This window comes from Equus quagga, chromosome 5, assembly GCF_021613505.1.
Source record: "Equus quagga isolate Etosha38 chromosome 5, UCLA_HA_Equagga_1.0, whole genome shotgun sequence".
In the NCBI taxonomy this organism is placed as follows: Eukaryota; Metazoa; Chordata; class Mammalia; order Perissodactyla; family Equidae; genus Equus; species Equus quagga.
The window spans coordinates 5,869,133-5,895,669 of record NC_060271.1 but is presented as its reverse complement, the minus strand read 5'-3'; the positions used below and the strand labels follow the sequence as shown (position 1 = coordinate 5,895,669).

General features: G+C 52.4%; 1 protein-coding gene across 2 annotated transcripts in view; it reads right to left on the bottom strand.

Moving 5' to 3' along the window:
• Positions 1-26,537, bottom strand: part of GLIS1 (GLIS family zinc finger 1) — a 213,476-nt gene that overhangs the window by 78,962 nt on the left and 107,977 nt on the right. For both annotated transcript variants that reach the window (XM_046663560.1, XM_046663561.1), the window contains exons 3-4: positions 4,651-4,828; positions 475-1,357 (exon numbers count right to left, since the gene is read on the bottom strand). In XM_046663560.1, coding sequence (XP_046519516.1) covers positions 475-1,357; positions 4,651-4,828 — 1,061 coding nt within the window. The remainder of the gene's footprint in view (positions 1-474; positions 1,358-4,650; positions 4,829-26,537) is intronic.

Here is a 26,537-nt window from a genome sequence, read left to right as displayed (position 1 = left end):
GCACGCCTGTGAGGACCCACTGCTCCTTGGAGGAAGCCGGGCCTGCTCCAGGAGCCTCCCTAGGAAGGACACTAGGGGAAGAGCACGTGCTGCAGGAGAGCGTGTGCCCCACGACTCACTCGGCCATCGGCAGGGGGACACTGGCCATCTGTGTGTAAGAGGGAGGCTGGCTGTGCGTGCTCTGACCTCAGAGGTTGTGCGACCACCTGAACGAGTGTGTCCAACACGAGGACATGGAGGGTGGGGGATGGGGCACCTGGCCAGTACGAGGGGCCCTCTGCCAAGGTTCCCAGTGACAGGGACACTGACCGCCTTGACCATGGTCACATCCATGGCACTGCTCCTTCCTTCTTCAACCACGGGGCGTCTCAGCCAGCCCCCCAGGAAGGAGTTCCAGGTAGACTTCTGCCGGTAGGCAGGTGGCCCTGCTCTGCCACGGGGGCTGGGGCATGGCCTGGCGGCCGGGGAACTCACCATGCACTTGTTGGGCTTCTCACCCGAGTGCACCCTCATGTGGATGAGCAGCTTGTAGCGGGCGTTGAAGGGCTTGTAGCGGCGCACGCAGCCCGCCCAGAAGCAGGTGAAGTCCTCGCCCTTGCGCTGGTCGATGTGGCTCTTCTCGATGTGCCGCACCAGCTCCTCCTGCTGCTCGTAGGCTGCACAGCAGTCCACCCAGCGGCATGCCTGCCTCCCGGCCACCACCCGGCCCGCCAGGCCCAGCCCCAGACCTCCAAGGCCCGGGCCGGGCGGCACCTGGGACAGGGGGTAGGGGGGCGGCAAGCCCTGCTGGTGAGGCCCGAAGAGCTCTGAGAACTCGTCCGAAGGCTCCTGCTTCAGGAAGCCCGCCCTCCGGCAGGCTTCAAGCTGCAAACTGCCCCCGAGGCTCTCACTGGGTGCAGGGCCGGGCCGGCACCGTTTGGGAGGGGCCCCAAGGTCCCCTGGCAGAGGGGGGCTCCGGAGTCCATTTAGGCAGGTGACCAGAGCTGTCTGGGAGGACAGGATGATGGAGGTGATGTCGGAGGAGGCGCAGGGTGAGGAGGAGGCCGAGGAGGCGGGGGGCAGGCCCAAGAGGCAGCAGCGCTTCAGGCTGCCTTCAGGGAGGCGGGCCTCGGGCGGGGGGCCCAGGCCTGGGCTGGGTTCACTGCCCAGAAGGTAGCAGGACGATGCGGGGTTGGCGAGGCCTCGGCCCGGCAGGTCCAGGTCTGCGTGCGGGCCAGCAGCGGGCGGCGGCCTGCAGTGGGCAGACAGGGGTGCACGGGCCTCCGTCATGGCCCGGTAGTTGGGCAGGGCCTCCTGCTTGATGTGCTGTGTGGCCGGGAGGCCCCCATTCACATACGTGGCCTGGGGTCTGGGCGACCTGGAAGACAGTGACCAGAGAGGTCCTGAGAGGGTGGATTCCACAGTGGGGAGGCCCAGGCAGGGGGTGGCAGGGAGCCTGAGGATGCAGGATGGAGAAGCCCAGAGCGGGAGAGGCAGGCTGAGCACTGGAAACAGAGAGCGAGATAGAGCCCAAGACTGGTTGTCTGGTCAGCAGGGAAGAGTGTGGAGGAAGGAGGGGAGACAGAGGAAGAGGGAGGGGTTGGGGAGAGGAGCCAGGGAGGAGCACTGGCTCATGGATGGGAGGAAGCCCACCCGCTCCAGCCCTGGAGGCCAACCTGTCCTGCCTTCAAGGCATGGGAAGCTAAAAAAAAAAGAATTAAAGAATGGCTGTTCCTTGCATAGCTGTGGTCCCAGACCTGGCAGAGGTGGATGCTGGCAGGGAAGGGCAGCCAGGTAAGCATCTGTTTGGAGCAATCCCTTTGAAGACAGTGCCATGCTAAAGCTACCGACACGAGGACAGAGACCATCCATAGCTCTCTGTGAGTGAGTTACTCAAATAACTGACAGCAAAGCCTCAAATGACATCCGGCGGGGAGGGGGGGGTTGGGGCCTCAGTGTCTCCAGCTCGGAACACTAGCTGAGGCAGCCCCTGCTTGCCCTCACTGGGCCTGTGAGTCTGGACGGTGGCTTCGGCCCCGCTATGCCGCTGGGCCCTGAGCACCCCAGGTCTCTAGAAACTGCGAGCATGGTCTCCAGACAGAGCCAACACCTGCTGAGCAGCCCCACATGGGGACACTTTCCGGAGGGCCATCTCCTGCAATCTGAACAGAACAGAATGACGCACGGTGTCCATCCAGCACACAACCAAATTCTTCAAGGAGAGAGCACCAGCTGTTTTACACTTAACTGAGGAAATCGCTCAAGCCCTCAGAGGCAGCCAGGGACAGAGCAGGAATCTGAACCCGGCCCTGTCTGAACCAGAAGCTGGGAGCTCCCCACAGCACTCCACTGCCGGGGGCCCAGCTTCCTCATCTGTAAAATGATCCAATTTGATAACCATTTCCTTTCCTCGCAGCTTCAATGTTCTGAGTATCAAGGACTCAAATGTTCTTCTGTCTGTCTGTCCCAGGCCCTGGAAGGCAGCTGCTGAAATGGGAAAATCAATGTTTCTCCAGCAGAGACTCAATGGGAGAGAAGGGTGATGTCAGATCTCTGGGGTTCATGCCCCACTGGCTCAGGGGCTGCAGCCTGGCTGAGGGTCAGTGAGCTCCCTCCATAGGCTTTTCCGTCTGTGCTGGGGGATGCTGGGCACACAAGATGGTTCGCAGACCAGGCAGTTGTGGGCTGAGCGAGTTAACACGCACAGAGCTTGGCTCAGTGTGGGGCACACAGTAAGCACTCCAGGATTGTCACTTATTAGCAGTAGGTCCAGGGCCTCCTGGGACTGGCAGGACTAAATGGGAGAATGTCACAGGCAGCAGTCGCTCAGGAAGTGGAGCTGTTTTCAATAGTATTAGAGAAAATGGGGCTGGAGGCAAGGAGTCTGGCTGGTGCAGCTGCCGCAGGAACCCAGGCGGTCCATCGAGGGGCCTGAGATCAAGAGGGGGCAGCAAGAATGGCCAGGAGCGGCCTCACACAAGGCAGTCCAGCAGGAGGAGGACAGGGCCCTCTATTCTTTAGGAAAGTGAGGGGGTCTAAGAGCGCCAGATCAAATCCAACCACTTTGGGGGGCGGGAGGCAGTGCAGCAGCTTATACGGATGCCAGTGTGGGGCTCCGGGTGCAGGCTCTTCTGTGCCATAAGTTGTCAAAATGACATTCGAAATGACAAATATTTCCGATCATCTCTATCAAAAAAAAAAAAAAAAACCACTTGCATAGCTTCCCCTAGGTGAGCATAGCTTCTGTCCCGAGATGGAAAGAACTTCACTAGAGACACCCGAGGCCGCGGGGGAGCCCCAGTGAAGAATCTAGCAGATAAATGCACCTGACTGTCACCAAACAGTGCACAGCTCCACGTCTGAAAGATGCTGGCTCCTTGTTACATACTGAATCGTGACGCCTAAATCCATCAGTTGAAGTCCAGCCCCCTGTGTGACTGCATTTGGAGACAGGCCTTCAGGGTGGGAATTAAGGGCAAATGAGGCCATAAGGGTGGGGCCCTGATCCAATATGACTGGTGTCCTTGTGAGAAGAGGATGAGACACCAGGGATGCGCACAAGGAAAGGCCATGGGGAGACAGCGCAAAGGTGGCGTCTATGAGTCAGGAAGAGAGGCCTCAGGAGAAACCACACCTGCCAACACCTTGATCTTGGACTTCCAGCCTCCAGATCTGTGCGAAGTACATTTGTGTTCTTTAAGACACCCAGTCTGTGGTGTCTGTTATGGCAGCCGAAGCAGGCCAATACACTCCTATAAATCAGAAGTCTCACAATATCAAAAGCGGCCATGAGGAATCTACATTCCCAAAGAAAAATGGTTCTGTGTGGGAAGAACTAGCATCTTCTATTTAGTAATTAACATCTCCCACCGTGCAGCCCCCATTGGAAAGGAAGGACCACCGGGAGATCTCTGCTTCCTTCGCCAAGGCACCCCCAGCACAGACCACAGCGCTGGGCACACAGTAGGTGCTTGATAAATGCCTGGTGAAGGAGCAAACTGAGAATGGGCAACGGGGCCAGTTTTTAGAACCTCTGATCTGTGAACAGGCCTCAGGCCAGCAAGTGGGCACGGAGGCCTGTCCAAGGTTGGCCTCTGCCTGTCAGCAAACCAGAGGGCACAGAGGCACAGCTGGGACCCCGGGAGAAGCCGCAGGAGGCAGATTCCAGCCCAATGTGCAAGCTGATGGAACATCTGTCCAGGGTGGATGTCACTGGAAATGTGCAGGTGTTGAATGCTGGTTACCCGGCAGGGTTCTGTGGGGTGACAGCTTCCTGGGGAAGGAGATGGCCCAGAGGGAAGAACCCCTCTCCACTCCGTGAGCAGTCCAGGTTTCGACACTGTATGGACCGGAGCTCGGTTTTCCTTCCCCATCCCACCCCCAAACCTTCCTCTTCTGAATCACTGATTCTCTGGGAAAGGCCACCTCAGGCTCTGCCCAAGGAAACGCACCCAATAAAACCATCTCTGTCTCTCATTAGGCCCTGCAGTGCCTAGACCAGACAGCCATCACTGTGCTACCGGGCTCTGGCTGGTCCCTGGCCCTCCTCTGCCTCAGTTTCCCAATGTGTCCCACGAGCCAGGCAGACCAGTTGAGATATGGAGGCCCTTGGTCCCTGGCCTCCAGGGAGCATCCACAGAAGTCAGCTGACGGAGGGGATGGAGCACATACCTGCTGGGGTGGGGGAAATGCAGCAGCCTCTCGCAGGCTGGGGGGTGGCCCCGGGGTGGTGGGGTTCCCGCAGGGAGAAACAGGCCCTGGTGGCAGGTGGGGATGGGGCCCTCAGCAAGGTCCAGGTCCAGCAGGCTCTTCTCCGAGCCCGGGGTGCAGTGGCCGTAGCTCCCATTCACTAGGCAGAGAAAGACAGGGAGAGGAGACAGGGTGAGTGGGGGTGGCCTGCAGAGGGGTGCAAGAAGAGGTCCATCATTGGGGTACAGCATGGGACAGAGCATCCTTGAGCCAACACTAACTATGCCCCTGCTGTGCTTGAGGCACCGGGAGACCTCGTGTAACTCCTGTGATCACCAGCGGGATTAGTAATAAAATCCCCACTTCTCAGATGCGAACGCTGAGCTCCCGTGCTTAAGTGACCATCACACAAACACTGAGCTCTTAGAATGTACCAGACACCTTTCTAGGTGCAGGAAACTCCGGGGAGCTAGACGCACAGCTCCCGTCTCCTGGAGCTTACAATCCACCATCCCCACAGTTATTCCCCCTCTGTGTCCTGCGTGGTTCTTAGCCACCCTGCCGCACGCCCTGCTTCGCCCAGCTCCTGGGTTTCCGCGAAGAGGAACTGACTGGGGCAGTAGACCTGTAACAAAAATGTTAGGCACGGCTCCTGTCATAAGCTCCTTCCCCTCTCTGGGCATCAGTCTTCTCATCTACAGTGTGAGGAGGGCTAACCTGGAAACCATCTTCTTAGGCCTTCTGCCCTGCCCCCTGGCAAGGTCGTGCCAAGGAGGAAAGGACATGGGCTCCGGGGCCTGATGGACCTCAGTGTGAGCCCCTGCTGCCACCAACCAAGTCTGGGACTTGGAGAAGTCCCTCCCTGAGGCCAACCCTCCCCGAGGCCGACCCTCAGCCCCCCTGCACCTCTACCTCGGCGTGGAGACAGCCACGCCAACTCTCCAGGGATGCTGTGAGGTTTTGAGAGCTGAGGTGCAGAGCCTCTCGCATATGCTGGCACCGAGTAGGTACAGCAGGGATGGAAATTGTTCTTATTGTCAGCTAGCACTTTGAAAAGCAGAAAGTGCCCTGGAGAGGTAACAGAATGTTATTAACAGGGCCAAGTATCGTCCAGGCGCTTTCAATGCTAAGCAAGAGAAACCATTAAGATGAGCAAAGAACTGGTACCAGAATACCATCAGCCCCTAAGCGTCAGGACAAGAACAACAGGAGCAGTTTGCTACACAGTATGTGCAGCCCTGGGTCAGGCTGGTGTTCCCAACACCGTCTCTTCAGAGCCTCCCCACTCCCTCGGGGGAGACAGGAGTATTACCAGCCCCATGGTACCGAGGAGAAAGCAGAGGTTCAGGGAGCTTAAGTTACTCGCCCGAGATCATATAGTTAGTAAGAGTCTGGGCTGGATCTCCAGCCCAGGTCTGTCAGCCCCAAACCCCATGTCTTATCGCTATGTAATACATAAAGCGGCCTCGTAGAAGTCAAAAATCCAACCCCATCCTCGAGAGTCCACCTCCTCCGGCCCTCATTCTAGCCCAACCCCAGGGCAGCCCCTTCAGCCAATTACCCCTGGGCCGAGGCCAGACACTCTGTGCTACCTCGCCATGTGACCATGGCTCTGGACAGGCACCAGGCATTCACCTGACCAGCACTTTACAGTTTGCAGGTGAGAATACAATGCTCCAAAGGCCCAGGCGGGTGAGATGCTCCGAGGAGCCTCTCCGTTCCCAGGCATGTTCCCAGGCACGGGGAGCCTGCCCGGAGGGCGCAGTGAACACGTACCCCGTCGTGCCCGCCACCTTCCTGGGGCCAAGCCAGGCGGGCATCCCACTGCGAGAACACCAGCTCCCACTGGCCTCAGCTGCTGCTCGGCCAGCCCCGCACAAGCTTATATTTTAATAACTTGGTTGTTTTTTAATTAAAAAGAAATCCCTGGTAACAAATGCGAATGGCCTGAGTTAATGAGAGCAGGCTGCTGCTCACTTAACTCTGTCTCTGCTTGGCGGTCTTTGCCGTTTCCAGCCGTTCCTGCAGGCGATTTTATTGTCCCACGGAGGCAAACCCTGGGCCTGAAAACTGTGGATAATTTTATGACCATTAATAGCATTTGGAGCAGAGAGAGCTTAATCACCGCACAGCGCTGATCCGCCACGGCCCTTCTCCCAGAGTTGGGGTTGGGAGGCCAAGCTTCCTTCAAGGACCCGCCAGATCGGCTGGGGGCCTCTGGTCACTCAACCTCGGTCATTTAGGAGGATGGCGGAGGGATGGGAGGTGGGCCCTCGAAGCCCAGCGCTACCCAGCCCTCGGTGGCCCGCCCTGCCTCTGCGCCGGGCACCCTTGATCCTTTCAAGCATCCATCTCTGTGAGGCGGGCTCACAGCAGTCACTCCCCAGATGAGAAACGCTGAGGTCTGGAGAGATTCGGTGCCCGTGACCAGGCTCAGGGGTCCCCAAGAGGTGGTGCCACAGCTCACACTAGATCTCCCAGACCCCAAATAAGCAGCCCACCTTGACGCCAACGAAGATCACGTGGGGAGCCCTTGGGGAAGTCAGGGCACAAGCGTTACAATGACTCCTACACTTCAGCCTTGGTGACAACCCTACCCTCCATCTACAGACAAGCACACGAAGGCTCTGAGAACTTCAGTGGTTGACCCAAGGCCACTCAGGGCGTAAGGGGCTGAGGTGAGATGCAAACCCAGCACCTCTGTGGGAAGAAACAGTCGTTACTCCACAAACAATTGGGACCTGTTGGCTTCTTGTCCTCTGGACACAGTAAGAGGGTTTCCTACAGGAAATAAACAAGCTGTCTCTGGAGGGAGGGAGGAGCGCCTTGGGCCACCGTTTGGCATTGCTCCAGGCTCCATTCAAGCCCTTGTCTTGTGTGACATTCACAGCACGCTGGATGAAGGCATCGGCCTCCCCACCTTGCACGGGGACACAGGCACCAGAGCTGGCAAATAGCCTCCCAGGGTCACATAGAAATTGCCGGCACAGTCGAGGCCTGAAACTAGATCTCACAAAACTCATGCCAGACCCTGTCCCAGGTGACCGACTTTCCCAGAGGCTGGAAATTAAACCAGAGGCTGTAACGTGTGTCCCAAAGATGCTGCCACCACTGGAAGGACGTCGGTACCACTGCCCGCCACAGGCCCAAGTCAGCCAGGAGACCTCCCACTGCCCCCTGCCCCTTGGCATCTTGCCTCTCTGTCCCCAAGGGCATCACAGGACCCACCCCTGCTCATTCTCCATCTGGGGAGCTAGGATGGAGTCTTCTCCCGGGAGACAAGGGAATGAGAGGGGCACGCTGACCCCACTACCCTGAGGCACCCAGCAGCCATGTCTCCCTCTGTGCCACAGGGAGCCAAGGGCAGACCTGGGACCTGGCTTTCCCCACATAAATGAAGCTTCTTTGGGGACTTGGAAGGTAAGGAGGTTTTGTGCTCATTTTTACAAGATGGTGAGAAATCCTAGAATGTCAGGGCTGGGACTCCCTCACTGTGTATTTCATTCATGGCTGAAGAAACAGGCTCAGAGAGGGAAAGGACCTGCCTTGGTCACACAGCAAATCCACAGCAGAGCCTGGCCGGCACCCCCAGGGCTAGGTAAGGATTTGACGAGTTTCCTCTTCAAGCCTCAGTTTCTCATCTGTAAAATGGTGCTAACACCTACCTCACAAGGTGTGATGACAATTTAAGTGAGATTATGAACACATTGCATTTGGCATGGTGCCTAGCTCCCAGTAAACACTCAAAAGGTGATGGTGATAATGACATTATTTCTTCCATTTATCCTCGAGCTTGGGACAGGGCAGGGAGGCAGGGTCCTGTATGCGCAGCATTCTATCCCCAGGAAGGTCAGGTCTGGATGACTGAGGCCAGACTCAGAAGGACAAGCCCCAAGGCTCGAGGGTCACCAAATGCAGGACCCAGCAGCCCGAATGAGGTCAGAGCCAGCAAATCTGAAGCAATTGGCTCCAGTTACACAGCAGAGAGCTTTGCAAATTACCGTAATGACTTGGCTATAAAGCGGTACCACATATAAGGTGACTCCCCACAAGAATTTTAATCTACACTGAAAGCTGCCAAGTCTGCATGAGAGGGACAATGATGCATTCAGCATCTCGGGCCCAGATGGCGCCTCCTTGCAGTCCCAGGAGCAGCCAGCAGCCGGGTCTAGGAAGGCTGACACAATCACACACTGACTGATCCTCATCCGCCAAGAAGCAGAGTTTGTGTGCCTACCAGGTGCCAGGCTGGCAATAGGGCACCACACCCTACAGTCTACAAAACATTTCACAGCTATCACTTACAAGCTTCACCATAACCCTCAGCTGTTGGCTGGACAGGCTCAGACGGGGCGAGCAATTTGCCCAAGCTCACACAGCAAGTGTAGGGCTCGACTTACACTGGGTCTCCTGACTCAGCCATCTTGTCAACAAACTTTTTCCGAAAAGGGCAAGACAGTAAATATTTTAGGCTTTGCGAGCCATATGGTCTCTGCCACAACTACTCAACTCATACTACAAAAAGCAGCCATAGACAATGTGTAAACAACTGAGTGGGACTGTGTTCCAATAAAACTTTATTTAGAAAAACAGCTCACTGGCTCTCGGGCTGTAATTTGCCAGCCCCAAGTGAGCGCAGCAGCTAGCGACAGCGCTCTGCAGTCAGGAAGAAGGCGCTCAAACCTGAGGCAGTCATCCTCTCCCGCGTCTCTAGAATGGGGAGAATTTTACGGAAGGCAGTTGATGACGTGGGAACCACCGTCAAATACTGAACACAGGGCCGGCCCCTGGGGGGGCGTCCCGTAAACTGAAGCGCCTCCAGCCCAGCTCTGGGGCCCCCACGACCCGGGCTCACCCCTCCACCTGGGCGTTACCTTGCACTCCCACGATGCTTTGCTGCTATGCTGCACACATCCTCGCCCATCAGTCAGGGAGGCCTGACCCCTCCCCAAACCCTCTGGGCCCTCAGAGCTCAGCAGAAGTACATCTTCTTCCAGAAGGTTCCCTGGTCTCTCCCCCGCCTCAGCTCACGGCAGTCCCTGTGGGGTGCCGCTGTTCAGGGTGCCCCTTCTGCAGCCCCCGCAGAGGCCAAGTGCTGACATGCTTGACTTCTAAACCTCCACAGCATCCCACAGAGTCGGGGCTGTAACGCTGTAGTGCCACGTGGATGTTTTTAAGCACAGCTGAAGTCGGGCCTCCCCCACGAGTCTGTGGACCCTTCGGGACGAGTGCTGGGCAGCCCAGGGCTGCTGTGTCAGCGCACGCCGAGTCTCGACTTGTCCACCTTCTTCACACACAGAAGAGGAAGCAGGGTCCAGTCGAGAGGCCGGCGTGTCCTCGCCACCCAGCGCAGGTTCTCCAGACGCCGGGCCCCATGGGATGTGCCCTCATCCTGCACACAGTGAGATCCCCCAGTAGGTGCCTGGACACCCTGGCAAGGCGAGTGGCTGGAAGGACTGGCCAGAGTCCACTGTCAGGTCTACTATCTGCCAGACACTGTGACTTAGGGAAACCCAACGAGCTTCATCACGCATACACCAAGGTTGAGGCCACCATTAACTTTACGGCTGTTCATCCCTAGATGAGTCACCTCACCCTTCTGAGCCTCGGTTTCTTCATCTGCAAAATGGAGGCATGAATGCCAGCTTCAGAGGGCGGCTGTGAGGATTAGACAGGGGGATCAAACACACAGAGACAGGGTGCCCGGCGCAGAGCCAGCGCTTCAGTGACGGCCCCTCCGTTTCGCTTTCCTGACAGGCAAGGGAGACCCAGCCGCAGCCTCCCTGGCCGGTCTGTGTCCCCAGGCCGGGAGCACCCGGGGCACAGAGGGTGGCCTCCAGCTAATGAGCCGGACCCAGCTCTGTGGGCTCGGTCAGTGCAGAGAGGGCCAAGGGCCTCCCTGAGCCTTGGCTCTCCCTACTGACCAGGGGGAGTGCCAGGCCCGTGCAGGAGGAGCACAAGAGACCCCAGAGAGTGCGAGACATGGGGCTCCACTTCTCAGGCCCAGGGAGGGTGAGCGGCTCTCCAAGGACACACAGCAGAGGCAGAACCTGCACTGCATCCATGCTCCACGGCTCCTTTTGCCTCACCTTGCCATGCCGGGTCATGCCCTCTTCCCTCCTCACAAAACCCAAAGGCCTGGTGAACAGCAGGACGTGGGGGCTTCTGACAGAGGAGAAGCAGGAAGGCAGACAGCTGGGCTCAGCCTCCAGTCTCCACATTCGGCGGGATGGGCTGGCTGAGGCCCCCTCGCTCGTCCTGGAGCCACCTGGGGGCGTTCACGGCTGTCAGGGGGCCTGTAACCTGGTAGGGCCTCCAGAGCCACAGAGCCTGATGCTCGAGGCCTCACGCCCGGCTTATGGCGGCTCATCATCTCTTATTCCAGATCACAAAAACTCCATAAATTCCCCTTTAAAGCTAAGGTAGATTTACAGTGATTGGAGCTAGTGAAACCTGAGCAGGCTCAGCTCAGGACGGCGCCGCAAAGAACCCAGAGCGAGCCCATGGCTCTGACCCCTTCCAGGGCCAGTAAGTGAGCGGCCCAGGGCTGGGCACACACGGAGCCCCAGGCATGCGTGTACACAAACACATACACGGGCCAAGTCTCCCCTCAGCCTCTCCTACTGCTACCAAATTAGCACAAACTGTTGCAGGAAAAAATTAGAAAATATACCTAGGCAGCAATTAAAACACAGATATCACCTGTAAGACGACGAACCAGAGAGCTGCGGCAGATGTGAGGACACGTAAACCTGCCTGGTATTCCCTGCACATCTATACATATTTCTGACCAAAAAAGGGATGATGTACTTATCTTCTTGTCCTCTGCTCTTTTCATTTCGTTACATGTCATGAATACAAAGTTTACTGCGTGTCCGTCATGTGCCAGGCCCAGCACTGGGCTCTTTCCACGCCAGAATTACTAACGCCACCTTCCAGAGGGAGAGTAAGTGACCTCCCCAAGGTCGGGCAGCTGGTAGATGGTGGAGCGAAGACGCAAGCCCAGCTCTCTCGCACTTGGAAGGCAGCGCCGGCCGACACTGCTCCCCGTCATCGAGGGACCGAAAGTTGATGCAGCTGATCACTTTCCCAGCGGATCGCTCTGCGTGGGCTGCTGTCACAAAACACCTTCTACTCAGCAGTTTAAGCAACAGAAGTTCACTTCTTCACAGCTCTGAGGGCTAGAAGTCTAAGATCAAGGTTCCTGATGATTTGGTTTCTGGCGACAGCTCTCTTCCCGGCTTGCAGACAGCTGCCTTCTTGCTACGTCCCTCGGATGGCCTTTCCTCAGTGCATGGAGAGAGAGAGCGAGAGAGAGCAAGAGAATGCATGTACTCTGCTGTCTCTTCTTACAAGGACACTAATCCTATGGGATTACGGCCCCGTCTTATGACCTCATTTAACCTTAATCTCCAAATACAGCCACGCTGGAGGTTAGGGCTTCAACATATGGATGGGGGGCACACAAACATCCAGCCCATAGCCCTTGGTATTCATTTCTTCCCTCACTGGGCCCCATATTTCCTACATCTATCTATGAGGCATGAGCAGGAGAGACAGCATAGCATAGCAGGAGTGCAGATCCTGGGGCCCAACTGGCTAGGTTTGAATCCCAGTTTTGCCATTTACTAGCTGTGACCTTGTCGACGTCAGTTGACTTAGCTTCTCTGTGCCATAGTTTATGAAGTTGAAATGGGTTCATGTAACTATCACATGTAAGGTACCCAGAACAGTACCCCTGGCATGCAGTAGGCACTACGTAAGTGTTCGCTCTTACTGTGGTTCTTATTAACTCCCCTCCAGGGTGGGCTGTGGAAGGCCTGCACCGACCAGCATGATCTCCTCCCCACAGCTGGAGTGCCACAGTGACCGGTTCAGAGAGAAGCACGTGACACACGTTGGTTTAACCTGACAGAGGCCTGGAACTTCTGCTTGACGACAGGGGAAAGAGCAGCCTCTGCTCCCCTACACGCAAAACTCTCAGTTTGGGAAAATTACTGGCCATTATCACTTCAGACTTCAGTTCTGTCAATTATCTTTCCTCCATCTTTCTTGGGCAACAATGTATGTCAGAACTTTCCGCCATGCTCTATACATCTCTTATACTTTTTTGTGAATTTTCCATCCTTTTTAACTTTCATGCTTCAGTCTAGATATTGTCTACTAACCTATTTACCAATTCATTAATCTTCTCTTTAACTGCATCTAATCTATTAAATTCATATTTGGAGTTCTCAAATTTATTGTATTTTTTAGTTTTAAAATTTCCATTTGATTAATTTTTATAGTTTTCAGATATCTGTTGAAAGCCTCCATTTGGTAATCGATTTTATTGACCACAGTAATCACAGTTATTTTAAACTCTGTGTCTGATAAAGCCGACATGTGAACACCAGTGAATCTGTTTTTATCACATTTGTCCCCTTCTTGGTCCTGCCTCCTGGTATCCCTGGTGATTTTTTACCAAATGTCCAAGATTGTATATGAAATTTGCACAGGCTCCAAATGATGTTGCCTTCCTCCAGAGAGAACTTTCCTTTCCTTCTTAAAGGCAGTTAAAGAGCGGAAGAGCATCTCTGGCCACGCTGGGACTTGGCTGTTTTAAAGCTAGGCTTCAGGCTTTGCAAAGGTTGCTCTCCTCGTGGCTTGTGCTTTCTCCCAGGACGCTGCCCTTCAGGCCCCGACGAGAGGCTGGAGCGCCAGGCTCCTCCTCCTTGCTTGACACTGAACTCCAGCATTTGTCTTCCCAGAACTTGAGGCTGCTGAAAGATCTGCCTAGTTTCTCAATCTCTTAACTGCCACAGTCTGTTGACTTCTCAGTCACCTAGCCTGTGCCACTTACGAATCAACAAATATCTTGGAAGAAAAAGCAACACTGAATGTTAGGCTCACTTTTGGGCACTTCCTGTCTCCAGGGAATCTTGACCCCTCAAGATCTACCTGTCTCGTAGTTCTGAACTCCAATTTTTGTCTTTCCAGCACAGTAAGGCTACAGAAAGCTCTGTTCAGCTCTCTGACTCCCGGTCCTACACCACCTGCAAGCTGGCAAATGCCTGAAAGGAAGAAGTGGCCCGGAGCGTCAGATTCACCCCAGTGCATTTCCCTTCTCTTCAGGATGTGGTCCCTCAGGTCCTGGCTGTCTTGGTAGTTCTTGAATGCTGTCAAACAGTTGGTTTTTATATTTCATCCAGAGGGAAGGTTAGTCTGATGCAAGCTTATTTGCTATAGCCAGATGCAAAAAGCCCTTCCCCCAAAATAATTTTAATGACTGTATAATATGCCATTATATGGTTATACATACTTTATTTAATCTATCCTCCATAGTTGAGATTAAGATTGCTTAGAAAAGTTTAAAATCATGCAGTGAATGTCCCTATAGCCCTGTCTTCATGTCCATCCACATTTATAACCTTAGAATAAACTCCTAGATGTGGGATTTCTGAGTCAAAGGATATGCAAAATTTTAAGAATTTTGCTACCTGCTGTTTAAACAGCTCTCCAAAAGGAATATATCAATTTACACCATCAGCAGTGTAGGAAAGCACCTGTTTCCATACACTGTCACCACTGAGGCATTCTCAATAAAAACCAAAAATTCATTATTTAACAATGGGGAGTCATTCATAACAGAAAAGAATAGGACATAGCCTGTATATGCAATAATATAAAAATGATTAGGTAAACTAGAGTGAAGTTACTCAGCAGAAATTTTCTGCAGCCGTTAAACATAATACACTAAAATCCCACCATAATGCAGTAAGTATGGTCCAAAAACTTCAATTATTTGAAAGTGCACAGTTGTGTTACTATGCAGTTAATAATGATATCTTTGGTGGTTTTTCCAGTTAATATGCGAGAAAAAATTTTCTTTTATTAAATATGTCAGAAAGAGCCCGCTTATTACAAAGCACATGCCACAAGGGAACTGAGAGAGTCTCGAATGGTTATGGGGCAGTCACTCCCTAAACCATCACCCCCCAGAGAACCGACGCGCTCGCACTGCCCTGCTCATGCGGAGGTGGGACAGAGGCCAGGAGCACCCGCCAATGGCCAGCCACGCTTTATGTGGATTTGCCTCATCACAAGGCGTCTCATCATGGGTTTTACTGGATTCACTAAAGGTTTCAATTACAAGAGTAAACATTTATAAGAATTATATTAAATGAAAACAGCAGGATTCAAAATTCCATACACAAGAAAATAACCTGAACAGTAAAAAATGGAAAATCAATACATCAAATGTTAATCATTCATTCATTCATTCATTCAACACGTGTATATTGAATGCCTCCTGTGTGCCAAGACCAGAAAGCAGGCACCAGAAATGCAGAGTTCTGGCTCCAAGGCACCAGGAATGCAGAGAAGAAAGGAAAATCTCTACTCTCACAGTGTATTCTGATCAGAGAGAAGACAATTTCAAAGGGAAACACATAAATATATACTACAATATCAGGCAGGGATAAATGTGAATTAAAGGCAAGAAGCTAGAAAGCGCAGAGAGATGGGGACAGTCAGGGAAGTCTCTCCAAGGGGCTGACAACTGCACAAAGGCCGGAGTGAAGGGAAAGACGGAGCCATGTGGACACCAGGGGGAAGAGCATTCACAAAGGCAGCAGCAAGTAAAAAGGCCCTGAGGTAGGAGTGTTCTCCAGGGTAAGAACACAAGAAGGCCAGGTGTGGCCAAAGTCTAGTGAGCAAGGGTGACTGAGGCAGGTGGTGAGGAAGCTGGGCCTGCCCTACAGGGTCTGCAGGCCTGCTGAGGAGCTGGGTTTTATACGGATGTGGCAGGAAGCCATCGGAGGGTGCGAGCAGGAGTGACCGGACCTGACCCACAGTGCAGAATGATGTCTGAGTTTTGTGTTGAAAAAGGACTTTAGAAGGAAAAGAGGAGATGCAGCGAGAGAGGAGGCTTTGCTATAGGAGCGTTTTCTAAGATCTCCATCCTTTCCTGGGGTGAGGGGACTGCCCGGCTTCTGACTGGAATGGGCTTCACGTTGCTGATGTGAGGACGACCCATTTGTCAAAACTCACAGAACTGTTCACACGCGCACTCACACACATACACACACACGATGGATTCTACTGTACATACATTTTAAAATAATTTTTAAAAAATCTCTGCATTACACATTTCAAAATATTTCATATTGTTTTAATAATTAAAAAACCATCCTTGAGAGTAGAGCAAAGATGGAGTTGGGCTGACGCGCGGCCCCTAACTTGGCAGGGACCATCCTCCTGCATAGGTGCTAGTCTGTGAAGGGCGTCCCTCCCAGCCACCGCCAGCAATCCCAGGGCAGGACAGTGTGGGCACTCCCAGATGCCGGCCCAGGGGACCCCCAGGGAACTCCCCTTAGTGGCTCACAGAAGAGGACAGCGCTGAAGGAGACAGGCGGAGAACACGAGAGGAGGTGGCTGTCAGGAGGGGTGTGCTGCCCGCTGCCTCCGCGGCCCAGGGCTTCCCCTCCTCAGGGCGGGTCTGCGGGAGCCTGTGTGCTCTCCCCCTCCTGCTTCGCTCTCATAGCCCCCGCAGCGTGCAGTGGGTGGGGGAGGTGTTCCGGGGACGGACAGACGGACACAGAGATTCCAGGTTAAGTGGGGAGGGGCAGCCCAAAGCAGGGCCCAGGGCTGGCAGATGAAAGCACGTGTGTATTTAGTGTACTCAGTACATTTATCTCCCGGGGCGGGGGAGGGGTGGCCTAGTGAATAAACTCCACATCCCCTCAAAATTCTCAGATTCTATGTCTCATCATACTGAGCTATCAGGATTCCAAAATTTAAGATTAGAAATTTCCATGCATCTGGGATTCTAAAATTCCATGATTCTCTCATTCTGAGGTGATGCAATTTTATAAAGCTAATAAGCATTTAAATTCCTCTGGTTCTAAGATGCCATGATGTCATGGATCAGACCTAAGGAGACTCTCTGATTCCACGGTTGTAAAACCCCACACTCTCTGATGGGAAGGCCTGCCGCTTTGCTGGTGCCCCGCGCCCCACACGGGCCCCTGCCCGGCCCAGATCATCAGGGAGCAACAGTGATGGTTACCAAGAGCCCTTTGTTTTTATCCCAGCCCCAAACAGCCAGGAGTGATGGAATGACAAGAAACCCAGAGGAAATGGCTGTTGAAATCTATAAAAACTTCTCGAAGACAAACATGTTCCATCTGTGTTTTTTCAGTAAATACAGGACCATAAATGTTTATGTCAGCCATATATTTATTATTTCATGTTCGGCCCTTTTTTTTACTCCCTCCCCTTAAATCAAGCTAATTAGTTAACTCCTACACTCATGTTGGGTTTTCTCCCCCCAACTGATGAAATGTTCCCCAAACTGCTCAAAAATATATAAAGAAGGAAGACATAACAGCAACGGGTGGGAAACGCCCAGCTCCAGGCAGCTGCGGGGGGCGGGGGCACTCACGATGCCAACACCCCAAAACCCCCTCCTCCTCCTTGGGTCTCTCCGGAAGGACGGCTGGTAGTTCTGACTGAGAAAATACCACCCTCCTGCCGGAGGATGCCCTCGACCTCCAGCAAGGGTGCCTCTGGAGATGCAGCAGAGCGGGCAGTGAGAACAGTTCCTCGGGTCCTCACCCCTCAGAGAGGCTCAGAGTTTCTAGACTGTGAAAAAGATCACTTGTTCCACAGTATGGCCAGAAAGGCTGGCAAAGCCTACTGGGGCAGTTATAGAAGTTGCTTTGACTTCTGAAAAATCTCCATGCCCCAGGTCCCAGATCTGAAACCACTCAGCTCCCTGGGCCCCTCCTCCAGGAAGCCCTCCCTGAACAGCCCTGTCCCATGGGACTTTCCACTCTCCTCCTCTGCCCTCCCCAAGGACCTACAGCCAGTGCAGTCTGCACCCTCACCCACCTTGGCACAAGGGCCCTCAGACATCATGGCAGCAGGAGTTCTCAGGGTGGGGTTGTACCCCAAGGGGCACACTGAAAATCACTGGGGGGATTTCTGGTGGTCACAATGACTGGGAGCCACTGTCACTTAGTAGGGAGGAGTCAGGGATGGCTGGCTCACTGCCAAGGTGGGGGTCAGCCCTGCACTGATTTTTGAACGTCCTGCCAGATATTCCGAATATCTGTAAACAAGCAACCTGGGCGTCCAGGCCTAGAACACAGCCCCATTTCACACACGGACACAAAGTGCTTTTTTTCATGGTTTTAACACTCCCTGAATTTTCCAGGAATGGAACCACCATGTAAATTGAGGAAAGACTGTACTGTGTTTTGTTTGGAACTTGACCAGGAGTTGTTCACCATTTCAGAAAGCCATGTCACCGCCATCACTCTGCTCGTGGCATTTGTGTGTCTGTGGCCACAGGTCCGGGATGCTGCACACAGGTGCGGTGCGAGCAACCAGCGACTTCATCTGTCTTCTGGTCCAGCGGGCGAGCGCTTACATGGGTGGTACACACACGCTACTCCCCTTCCATTCTTCTTGCTAATACAAATGAAACATTATATGGCATTTTTGAGAATTACGATGCAGGCGGGTTATATTATCCCTGGGTTTCATTTCAGGAGAGTAAAGGAGGCGGTACAAAAAGGGCCCTGTTACCAAAAGAAAGGGCTGTTGACCACCCCTGACCCAGACCACTCCTCATTTCTCAGACCCGGGAAGAAAGCAAGGTCTCCTCCACAGCACACAGCAACGTGTCTGACCCTACAGCGCCGAGACACCACGAGGGCAGGCCTGTATCTCCATGGCTTTGAATCCCAGGGTCTGTTTCTGGATTCCTGACACACAGAGAGCCCTGAGCCCAGAAGGACCCACAAGAAGGCAGGTACACAGTTCCCACGGGGGCTCCCCAGGTACGGAGAGTTGGCACCAGGCTCCATGCTGGGGGCACAGGGTTGGGGTTTGCCAGGCTGACTCTGGAAAGCCCTGGGTGGGGCGGGCCCAAGACAGGGCCTCGGGCAGGCGCAGGCTCCCAGGCTTGGCTGACCAACAGAAGCGAGGGGTTTGAGGCCTTGAGACCAGGCTCATCTCCCCACTCTCTTGCCCATCCCAAACTTTCCATTTCTGCCATGTTCCCTGACTCAGCTCCTTCCTCCCCCTCAGCCCCCATTCTCCACACTTAGCTCCCAAGCCATCCCTTCTCCCCAGCCTCACCAGCTTTGCCTCAGTTCAAACGCCCACCATCTTTCACCTGGATGCAACCCATCCACTCCACCACCGCCGGGACGATCGTTCCGTCTCCCCTGCTCCTAACCCTCCATGGCTCCCACCGCCCACGAGATATCCTCCGAATGCCTACGCCGGGCAGATGAGTCCCACTGACCAGCCCTCTCCTGCCACTTCCCAATGCAGGCCTGGGCCTGCCGCTGTACCCGGCCACTCACGGCTCCCCACCTGCCCCATTCTCCCCCTGGCTCATGCCATGCCTGCACCGGGCATGCCCTCAGCACTGCCTCTGTGCCACCCAGCCCTGTGTCCTGTCACAGCCCCCGGCACTTGTGTGTGTAAGGGCATCAAAAGCCAGTTTTGAAGAACAAATGCAGAAAAGAACACATCAGGTCAGAGTGAACGAGGTCTGAACGACCGTCGAACCCCTGCTCCAGGAAAGACAGCCTAGGACAGGGGAGAGAACAGAGCCTTTTCTCCACTATGCAGCTCCGGGGGCAGCCAGGTGCAGACCCCACCCTGGTGGTACAGCTTTACTGGCTGAAACCCACTGACTTCCTAAGAGACGGAGGATGCAAACAGAACGGACGTTTCCACACACGCGTCTGGCAGTGATTCCCCTCCTGACGGGGGCCAGGCCTCGGCCCTCCAGCCTGCCACTGCTCTGGGGCCCCCGCCCTGACTGCCGAGGCTACAGGGGAGGGTTTCTAGGAAAACACAGCCCACGGGGGCAGCCCATTCAGGGACACGGTGGCTGTCCAGGCTGCAGAGGAGAGCCTGCCCCCAGGTCACATTTCACCTCCAAGAGGAGCAAGCCAGGTTCTCATCCAAAATAAACGCATCAGTGCTGTGTGTTTTGGTCCAGTAGCCCCGCATGCAGCCCTGACCCCCTTTCTCACACTTCAGGCCAGGAGTCTGAGGAAGGCCCTCTGGGCAGGGAAGCAGAGCCCAGCGGTCCAGGCTTCCCTCAAGACTTTCTACGTGTTTTGGGCAGCCCCCATCCCCTGGGCCTCAGTTTCCTTTGCTGTAAAGGAAAGGAAGTGGACTGGAGGGGCTGCTAAATGGCCATGGTCTCTCTCTCTCTTTTTTTTTTTTTTTGAAGATTGGCCCTGAGCCAACATCTGCCACCAATCCTCCTCTTTTTGCTGAGGAAGACTGACCCTGAGCTCACATCCATGCCCATCTTCATCTACTTTATATGTGGGACCCCTGCCACAGCATGGCTTGACAAGTGGTGCACAGGCTGCACCCAGGATCCGAACTGGCAAACCTATGCCCGTCAAAGCAGAATGTGTGAACTTAACCACTACACCACCGGGCCAGCCCCAGCCGTGGTCTCTTCTAGCCCCAGAGAACCATCAGGAATCCCCTGTCAGAGAGCCTCATGATCCAGAGGACGGGCTGGTCTTAGACAGGACCCGGACTTCTCTCTGTCCCAGCCCCCAATATTTGGGACTCCTCACTACCTGACAGGCCTGCCTGGTCTGGCCTGGTTGCCACTTCCCTCAGGAATGAGGGTTTCTCTGCAATAGGCCAAATCCACCCACCCCCCCCCCGAGCCCCTACTGTGTGCCAGGCCTGGGCACTGGGACACAGAGACGAGCCAGACGCTAGTGCTTCCCTCAGGAGCCCACAGTCTGGTGAGCGACACGGACCCTTAAACAAAAGAGGACCCTGGATGGATCAGTGCCAGGACACAGACTCGTCCCTCAAGGACGAGGGAGCATACCTGGCTTCCCTCACCCTTCCTCTAGCCGGTCACTGCCTCCATGAAGCCTTCCCTGCCCCTCCCCACAAGGTTGGCACGCTGGGATCCCGCCCCTGCATCCCTTCCCGTGTGACGTAAGTGCGTCCCGACCTCGGAGGGCAGAGCATGGTGCTAACGCTTCACCTAAGCTCCCAACAGCCTCGCCAGACAGATCCACGAGCCCATTTTACAGGAGGAAACAGAGGCCCCGAAGGTCAAACGACTTCTCCTGAGTAACACACCTAGAAAGAGGCAGACCTGGGATTCGAGGTTGCAGTCCTCAGCCGGGGTTCAGTGATCGCCCCACGCCCCACCTGCGGGGCTGCCCAGAGGCCCGGGGAACCGCACCCGCCAAGGAGCACCCCTCAGCCAGTCTACGCTAAGATGTCAGCGCCAAAACGGCCCTGGAAGGTCAGCTAACCTCAGCCGCCTGCTTCACAGAAAAGGGAGACTGAGGCCCACAGAGAGCAAGGGCTTGTCCAAGGTCACGCAGCCAGTGGCCAAGGCAGGACCAGACCCAGTTCTCCGGGGTCCCCACCAGGCACTCATTCCGCAGTGCCTCGCTGCTGTCTCTTAAAAGCAGTGGGAGCAGGGAGCACTCTCCTTGGCCTCCTGGAAGAGAGGGGACATTTATAAGGACAACTTGGTTTATGAGTCTATGTCCAAGGTTCTCCCTCAGCATTGTTAACCCTGTGGAGGAGATGAGGAAACTGAGTCTGCGAGGTGATAGGGGCCATGCCAGGATTCAAGCCAGGTCAGTCTGGTAAAGCATGGCACTCCCCAGGATGCTGGGCTGCCAGCCTCCACGACACGGCACTTCACGTGTACAGAGATGATTTCATTGGTCCTCACTGAGGCTGTGGCTAGTGACCCATGGCCAGGGCTTCTGAGGCCAGTCAGTGCCCCAGCATCTCTCCTTCACACCAACGCTGGCATCTCAGTGTACCCTCCTCACGGCTGCTTCTCGTTAGAGAACAGGGTGAACAGAAACGGGGCCGGAGGGCCGCCTGGGCTCAGGGCGTGATTTCCCTGAAGTCCGCCTGCTTTCCTCTCGCCCTCTCGCTGCCAGGTTGTGCCGGGTGAGCTGTGGCAGCTCACTGCCAAGCACAGGGACCCCGTCAGCGGGCCGGCCATGAATGAGTGCAGTGTTTGGGACCAGTCAGTAAGATGGATGTTGTTTCGTTTCGGCTCCGCGCACCGTAAACATTCTGGGGCAGACGCAGCTCCAGGTGGCTCGCTGGCTCGCACTTGGCAGCCGGGCCAGGCTGCAAAGGCCCATTAACGTGGACATAAACAAGGAGGGCTGGGGGATGGAAGGCGGGGAGGACGCTGGGGTCTGTCCCACTTTCAGAGACAAGAACACAAAGGAGGAAATCCAGGAGCCAGGCTGGAGGTGGAGGCAGCTGAGCAGGAGGAACGAGGCCCCGCCCAGTTCCAATCCTAGCCCTGACGCTGATCCACCATGTGACCTTCGACAAATCTCACACCTTGTCCAGCCTCAGTTTCCTCCTCTGGAGAAACAGGAAAGGGCTCCACAGTCAGGCTGCACTGAGGCCCTCAGCAATTCTTTATGAATGAGCTGACTGCACGGCAGATGCTTAAGGACAAGGACTACATCCGATCCACTCTGGCCCAGAGGCGAATAGCACAGCCACTCACCTGGGGTGGTCTTGGCCAGGTAACCTAACCTCTTGGAGCCTCCATGCCCCTATGTGTAAAATGCAGATGAACCCTTGTTGTGAAGGTCAAATGAGATGAAGCCCACAGGCATTCAGCGCAGGGCCCGGCGCACCATCAATAAAAGGTCACTCTCGTTCTGCTATTCTGTGTACCCCCAAACCTCACAGCCTCGCCAGGGCTAGGCTCTCAGGATGAAGCGATGGCCAAGGCTGGGGGATGGCCAGGTCTCCCGGGATTCTCCCCTCCTGGTCTGAGATGATCTTTGGATCCCGGACCAAGCACTCAGCCTGCCAGGCGCCCATGTGGGCCTCACAGCCTGGCCCCAGACTTCATGCCCCAGGCCCATGCGGGAGGCCGTCCAACTTGACGAACATCAATTCTCCAAGAGCCAGCTGGCCAAAAATCAACGTGTCAAATGACCAATTCATCAAAAGCCAATTAGCCACAAATTACTTTGCCAAATGGCTACATTCCCAAATTACCCCAACAGTTACCCAAAACTTGTTTATTTTAACCATTTATAAAGATGACAAAAATCTGTGTTGAAGGAGATGGTTTTAGTTTTAGTTAATAAGTTTTCATTTTGTGTTCAGAGCAGCATTTTAAAAAATATTAAACTGGGACTGGTCCGGTGGGGGAGCTGTTCGCGTGCTCTGCTTTGTCAGCCTGGTGTTCTCTGGTTCGGATCCCTGGTGTGGACCTACGCACAACTTATCCAGTTATGCTGTGACAGGCGTCCCACATATAAAATAGAGGGAGATGGGCATAGATGTTAGCTCAGGGCCAATCTTCCTCAGCACAAAGAAGAGGATTGGTGGCAGATGTTAGCTCAGGGCTAATCTTCCTCAAAAGAAAAAAGAAATTAAACTGTTGAAAATCAAGGATCATGGGTTGGTTTAGTCATCTTACTTAGTATTTACTATTCGGTTTATTTCATTACCAGTAACCAAATGTCAATGTTTCATACAGGAAATCTTGAAGTCACACTGTGCAGTAGGTTGAATGGGGGCCCCTGAAAAGGTACGTCCACATCAAATCTCCAGCACCTGGGAATGTGACCTTATTTGGGAAAAAGGTCTTTGCAGATGTAATCAAGTTAAGGATCTTGAAATGAGGAGATTTTCCTAGATTATCCCGGGGGGGCTCAAAATCCAATGAGAAGTGTCCTTACGACAGGCACACAGAGGACAGACATGCAGGGAGGACGGGACGACGTGGCACAGAGGCAGAGACTGGAGCCTCCAGACGAGGAGCGGCAACAGCCACCAGAAGCTGGAACAGGCAGAGCAGGACTGTCCACAGCCAGCACCTGACGCCACACTCTTACACACTTGAGAGAGTCAACGCCCACGGTTTTTAATCCGCTGCGTTTGTGCTAACTTGTTACAGCAGCCTTAGGAAACTAATACACATTTTTTTAATCATTATTTTATACATTTTCTGTTTTACGAACTCATCTTTTTTTTCCTTAGGATTCTTTTGATAATTTCTCAAGAAACTTAGTAACTTTAGTTTGTTTATTTCTAGCAATTAACACACAATGGTGACAAGGCTGCTTCCACTCCTTGGTTTATTTATTGCTTTACCTATCTTTTAGGACGTCTTATGGTTTACAACCAACTTTTTTTACTCTTTCTTTATAATTTCACATTTAAAGTTAAAATGTATCAACTTTGATATCTACTCTTTAAACAAAATTAACGAATCAAATCCAGCAATATACGAAAAGGATAATTCACCATGACCAAGTGAGGCTCAAGCTCAGAAGGCAAGGTTCTAGATCAATCAGCATAATTCACCAAAACAAAAGAGTGAATGAAAAGAGCCAAATGATCAGCTCAACAGACGCAGAAAAAGCAATTCCTATTTGTGATAAAAGCTCGCAGCACACCAGAAACAGAAAAGAACTCCTCAACGTAATAAAGCACGTCAGTGATAAACTTCGCTAACATCCTGCTTCGTGGTGAAACACTGAGTACTTCCCCCAAGATCTTCTGTCCAACATTTTATTAGAGGTCCTATTTAGTGCAGACAGGCAAGAAAAGAAAAGAGCATGAAAATCGGAAAAGAAGCAGCATAACTCTTTATTCTCAGACGACATGATTGTTTACAGGGACAACCCTAAGCAATCTCCCAAAACAAAACCATAGAAAGAATAAGCTAATTTAGCAATGTGGCAGGACACGAGATCAACATAAAAATCAACTGGAATTCTATATACTAGAGGAAATAATGGGAAAATGGAAAAGAGCAATATCACATATAATAATACCCAAAAGAGTAAAATGCTTAGAAACAAAGTTAACAAAAGTTATGTAAGACCTCTACAATGAACACTGTTAAACACTGCTGAGAAAAAGGAAAGAAGACCTAAATAAACAGGGAGAGGTACTACGTTCATGGATGGATGATTCAATATCGTTAAGATGTCTATTCTATCCAAACTGATCTATAAATCTAATGCCATCCCAATAAAACTTCTAGCAGGGTTTTTAGAAAAATTTGACAAGTTGATTCTAAAATAGGTACAAAAACATTAAGGACCTAAAATAGCCAAAACCATACTGAAAATGAAGAAGAGGGCTGGAGGACTGCAGACTCTCTTAGGCCACAGTGGTCAAGACAGCGTGGTGTTACAGAAGGAAAGTGTCTCAACCTAATAAAGGCCATAAATGACAAACCCACGGCTGACATCACACTCAGTGGTGAAAAACGCAAAGCATTTCCTCTAAGATCAGGAACAAGACAACGACGCTCACTCTCCTCACGCCTATTCAACACAGTACTGGGGGTCCTAGCCAGAGCAATTGGGCAAGAAAAATAAATAAATAAAAGGCATCCAAACTGGAAAGGAAGACGGAAAGCTGTCACTATTCGGGGAAACATGATTTTACATACAGAAAACCTTAAAGATCCCACCAAAAAATGATTAGAAAAAATAAACAAATACAGTAAAGTTGCAGGGTACAAAATCAATATACAAAAAATGATTGGGGCGAGCCCCTGTGGCCTAGTGGTTAAGTCTGGTGTGCTCCACTTTGGCAGCCCGGATTTGGTTCTTGGGCGCGGACCTATACCACTTGTCTGTTAGCGGCCATGCTGTGGTGGCAGCACACATAAAAAGAAAAAAAGAGGAAGATCAGCAACAGATGTTAGCTCAGGGCAAATCTTCCTCAGGAAAAAGAAAAAAATTTGTTGCATTTCTATATACACAACAACAAATTAACAGAAAGAGACATCAAGAACACAATCCCATTTACATTCACAACAAAAAGAATAAAATCCCTAGAAAAAAATTTAACCAAAGAGATGAAAGACTTCTACAATGAAAATTATAAGATGTTATTGAAAGAAATTGAAGAAATAGAAAGATATTCCATCTCGTGGATTGGAAGAATTAACATTGTTAAAATGCCCATATTACCCAAAGCAATCTACAGATTCAATGCAATCCCTATCAAAATCCCAATGGCATTTTCCACAGACAAAGAACAGAAAATCCTAAAATTTGTGTAGGACCACAAAAGGTCCCAAATAGCCAAAGCAATTCTGAGAAAAAAGAACAAAGACAGGTATCACACTCTCCAATTTCAAACTATGCTACAAAGCTACAGTAACCAAAACAGCATGGTACTGGCAGAAAAACAGACACACAGATCAATGGAACAGAATCAAGAGCCCAGAAATAAACCCACACATCTATGGAACACACAGTCAGAAAGGAAAGTCTGTTCAATAAATGGTGTTGGGAAAACTAGACAGCCACATGCAAAAGAATGAAACTACACCACTGTCTTACACCATACCCAAAAAATTTACTCAAAATGGATTAAAGACTTGAATGTAAGATTTGAAACCATAAAATTCCTAGAAGAAAACATAGGCAGTATGCTCTCTGACACTGGTCTTAACACATCTTCTTGGATATGTCTCCTCAGGTAAAGGAAACAAAAGCAAAAATAAATGGGACTACATCAAACTAAAAAACTTCTGCATGGCAAAGAAAACCATCAACAAAACGAAAAGACAACCTCCTAAATGGGAGAAGATATTTGTAAATCAAATATCTGATGAGGTTATAATATCCAAGATATATAAAGTACTCATACAACTCAACAAAAAACAAACAATCCAATTAAAAAATGGGCAGAGTATCTGAACAGACATTTTTCCAAAGAAGATACACAGATGGCCAACAGGCACATGAAAAGATGCTCAACATCACTAATTATTATGGAAATGCAAACCAAAACCATAATGAGATATTGTCTCACACCTGTTAGAATGGCCATTATCAAAAAGA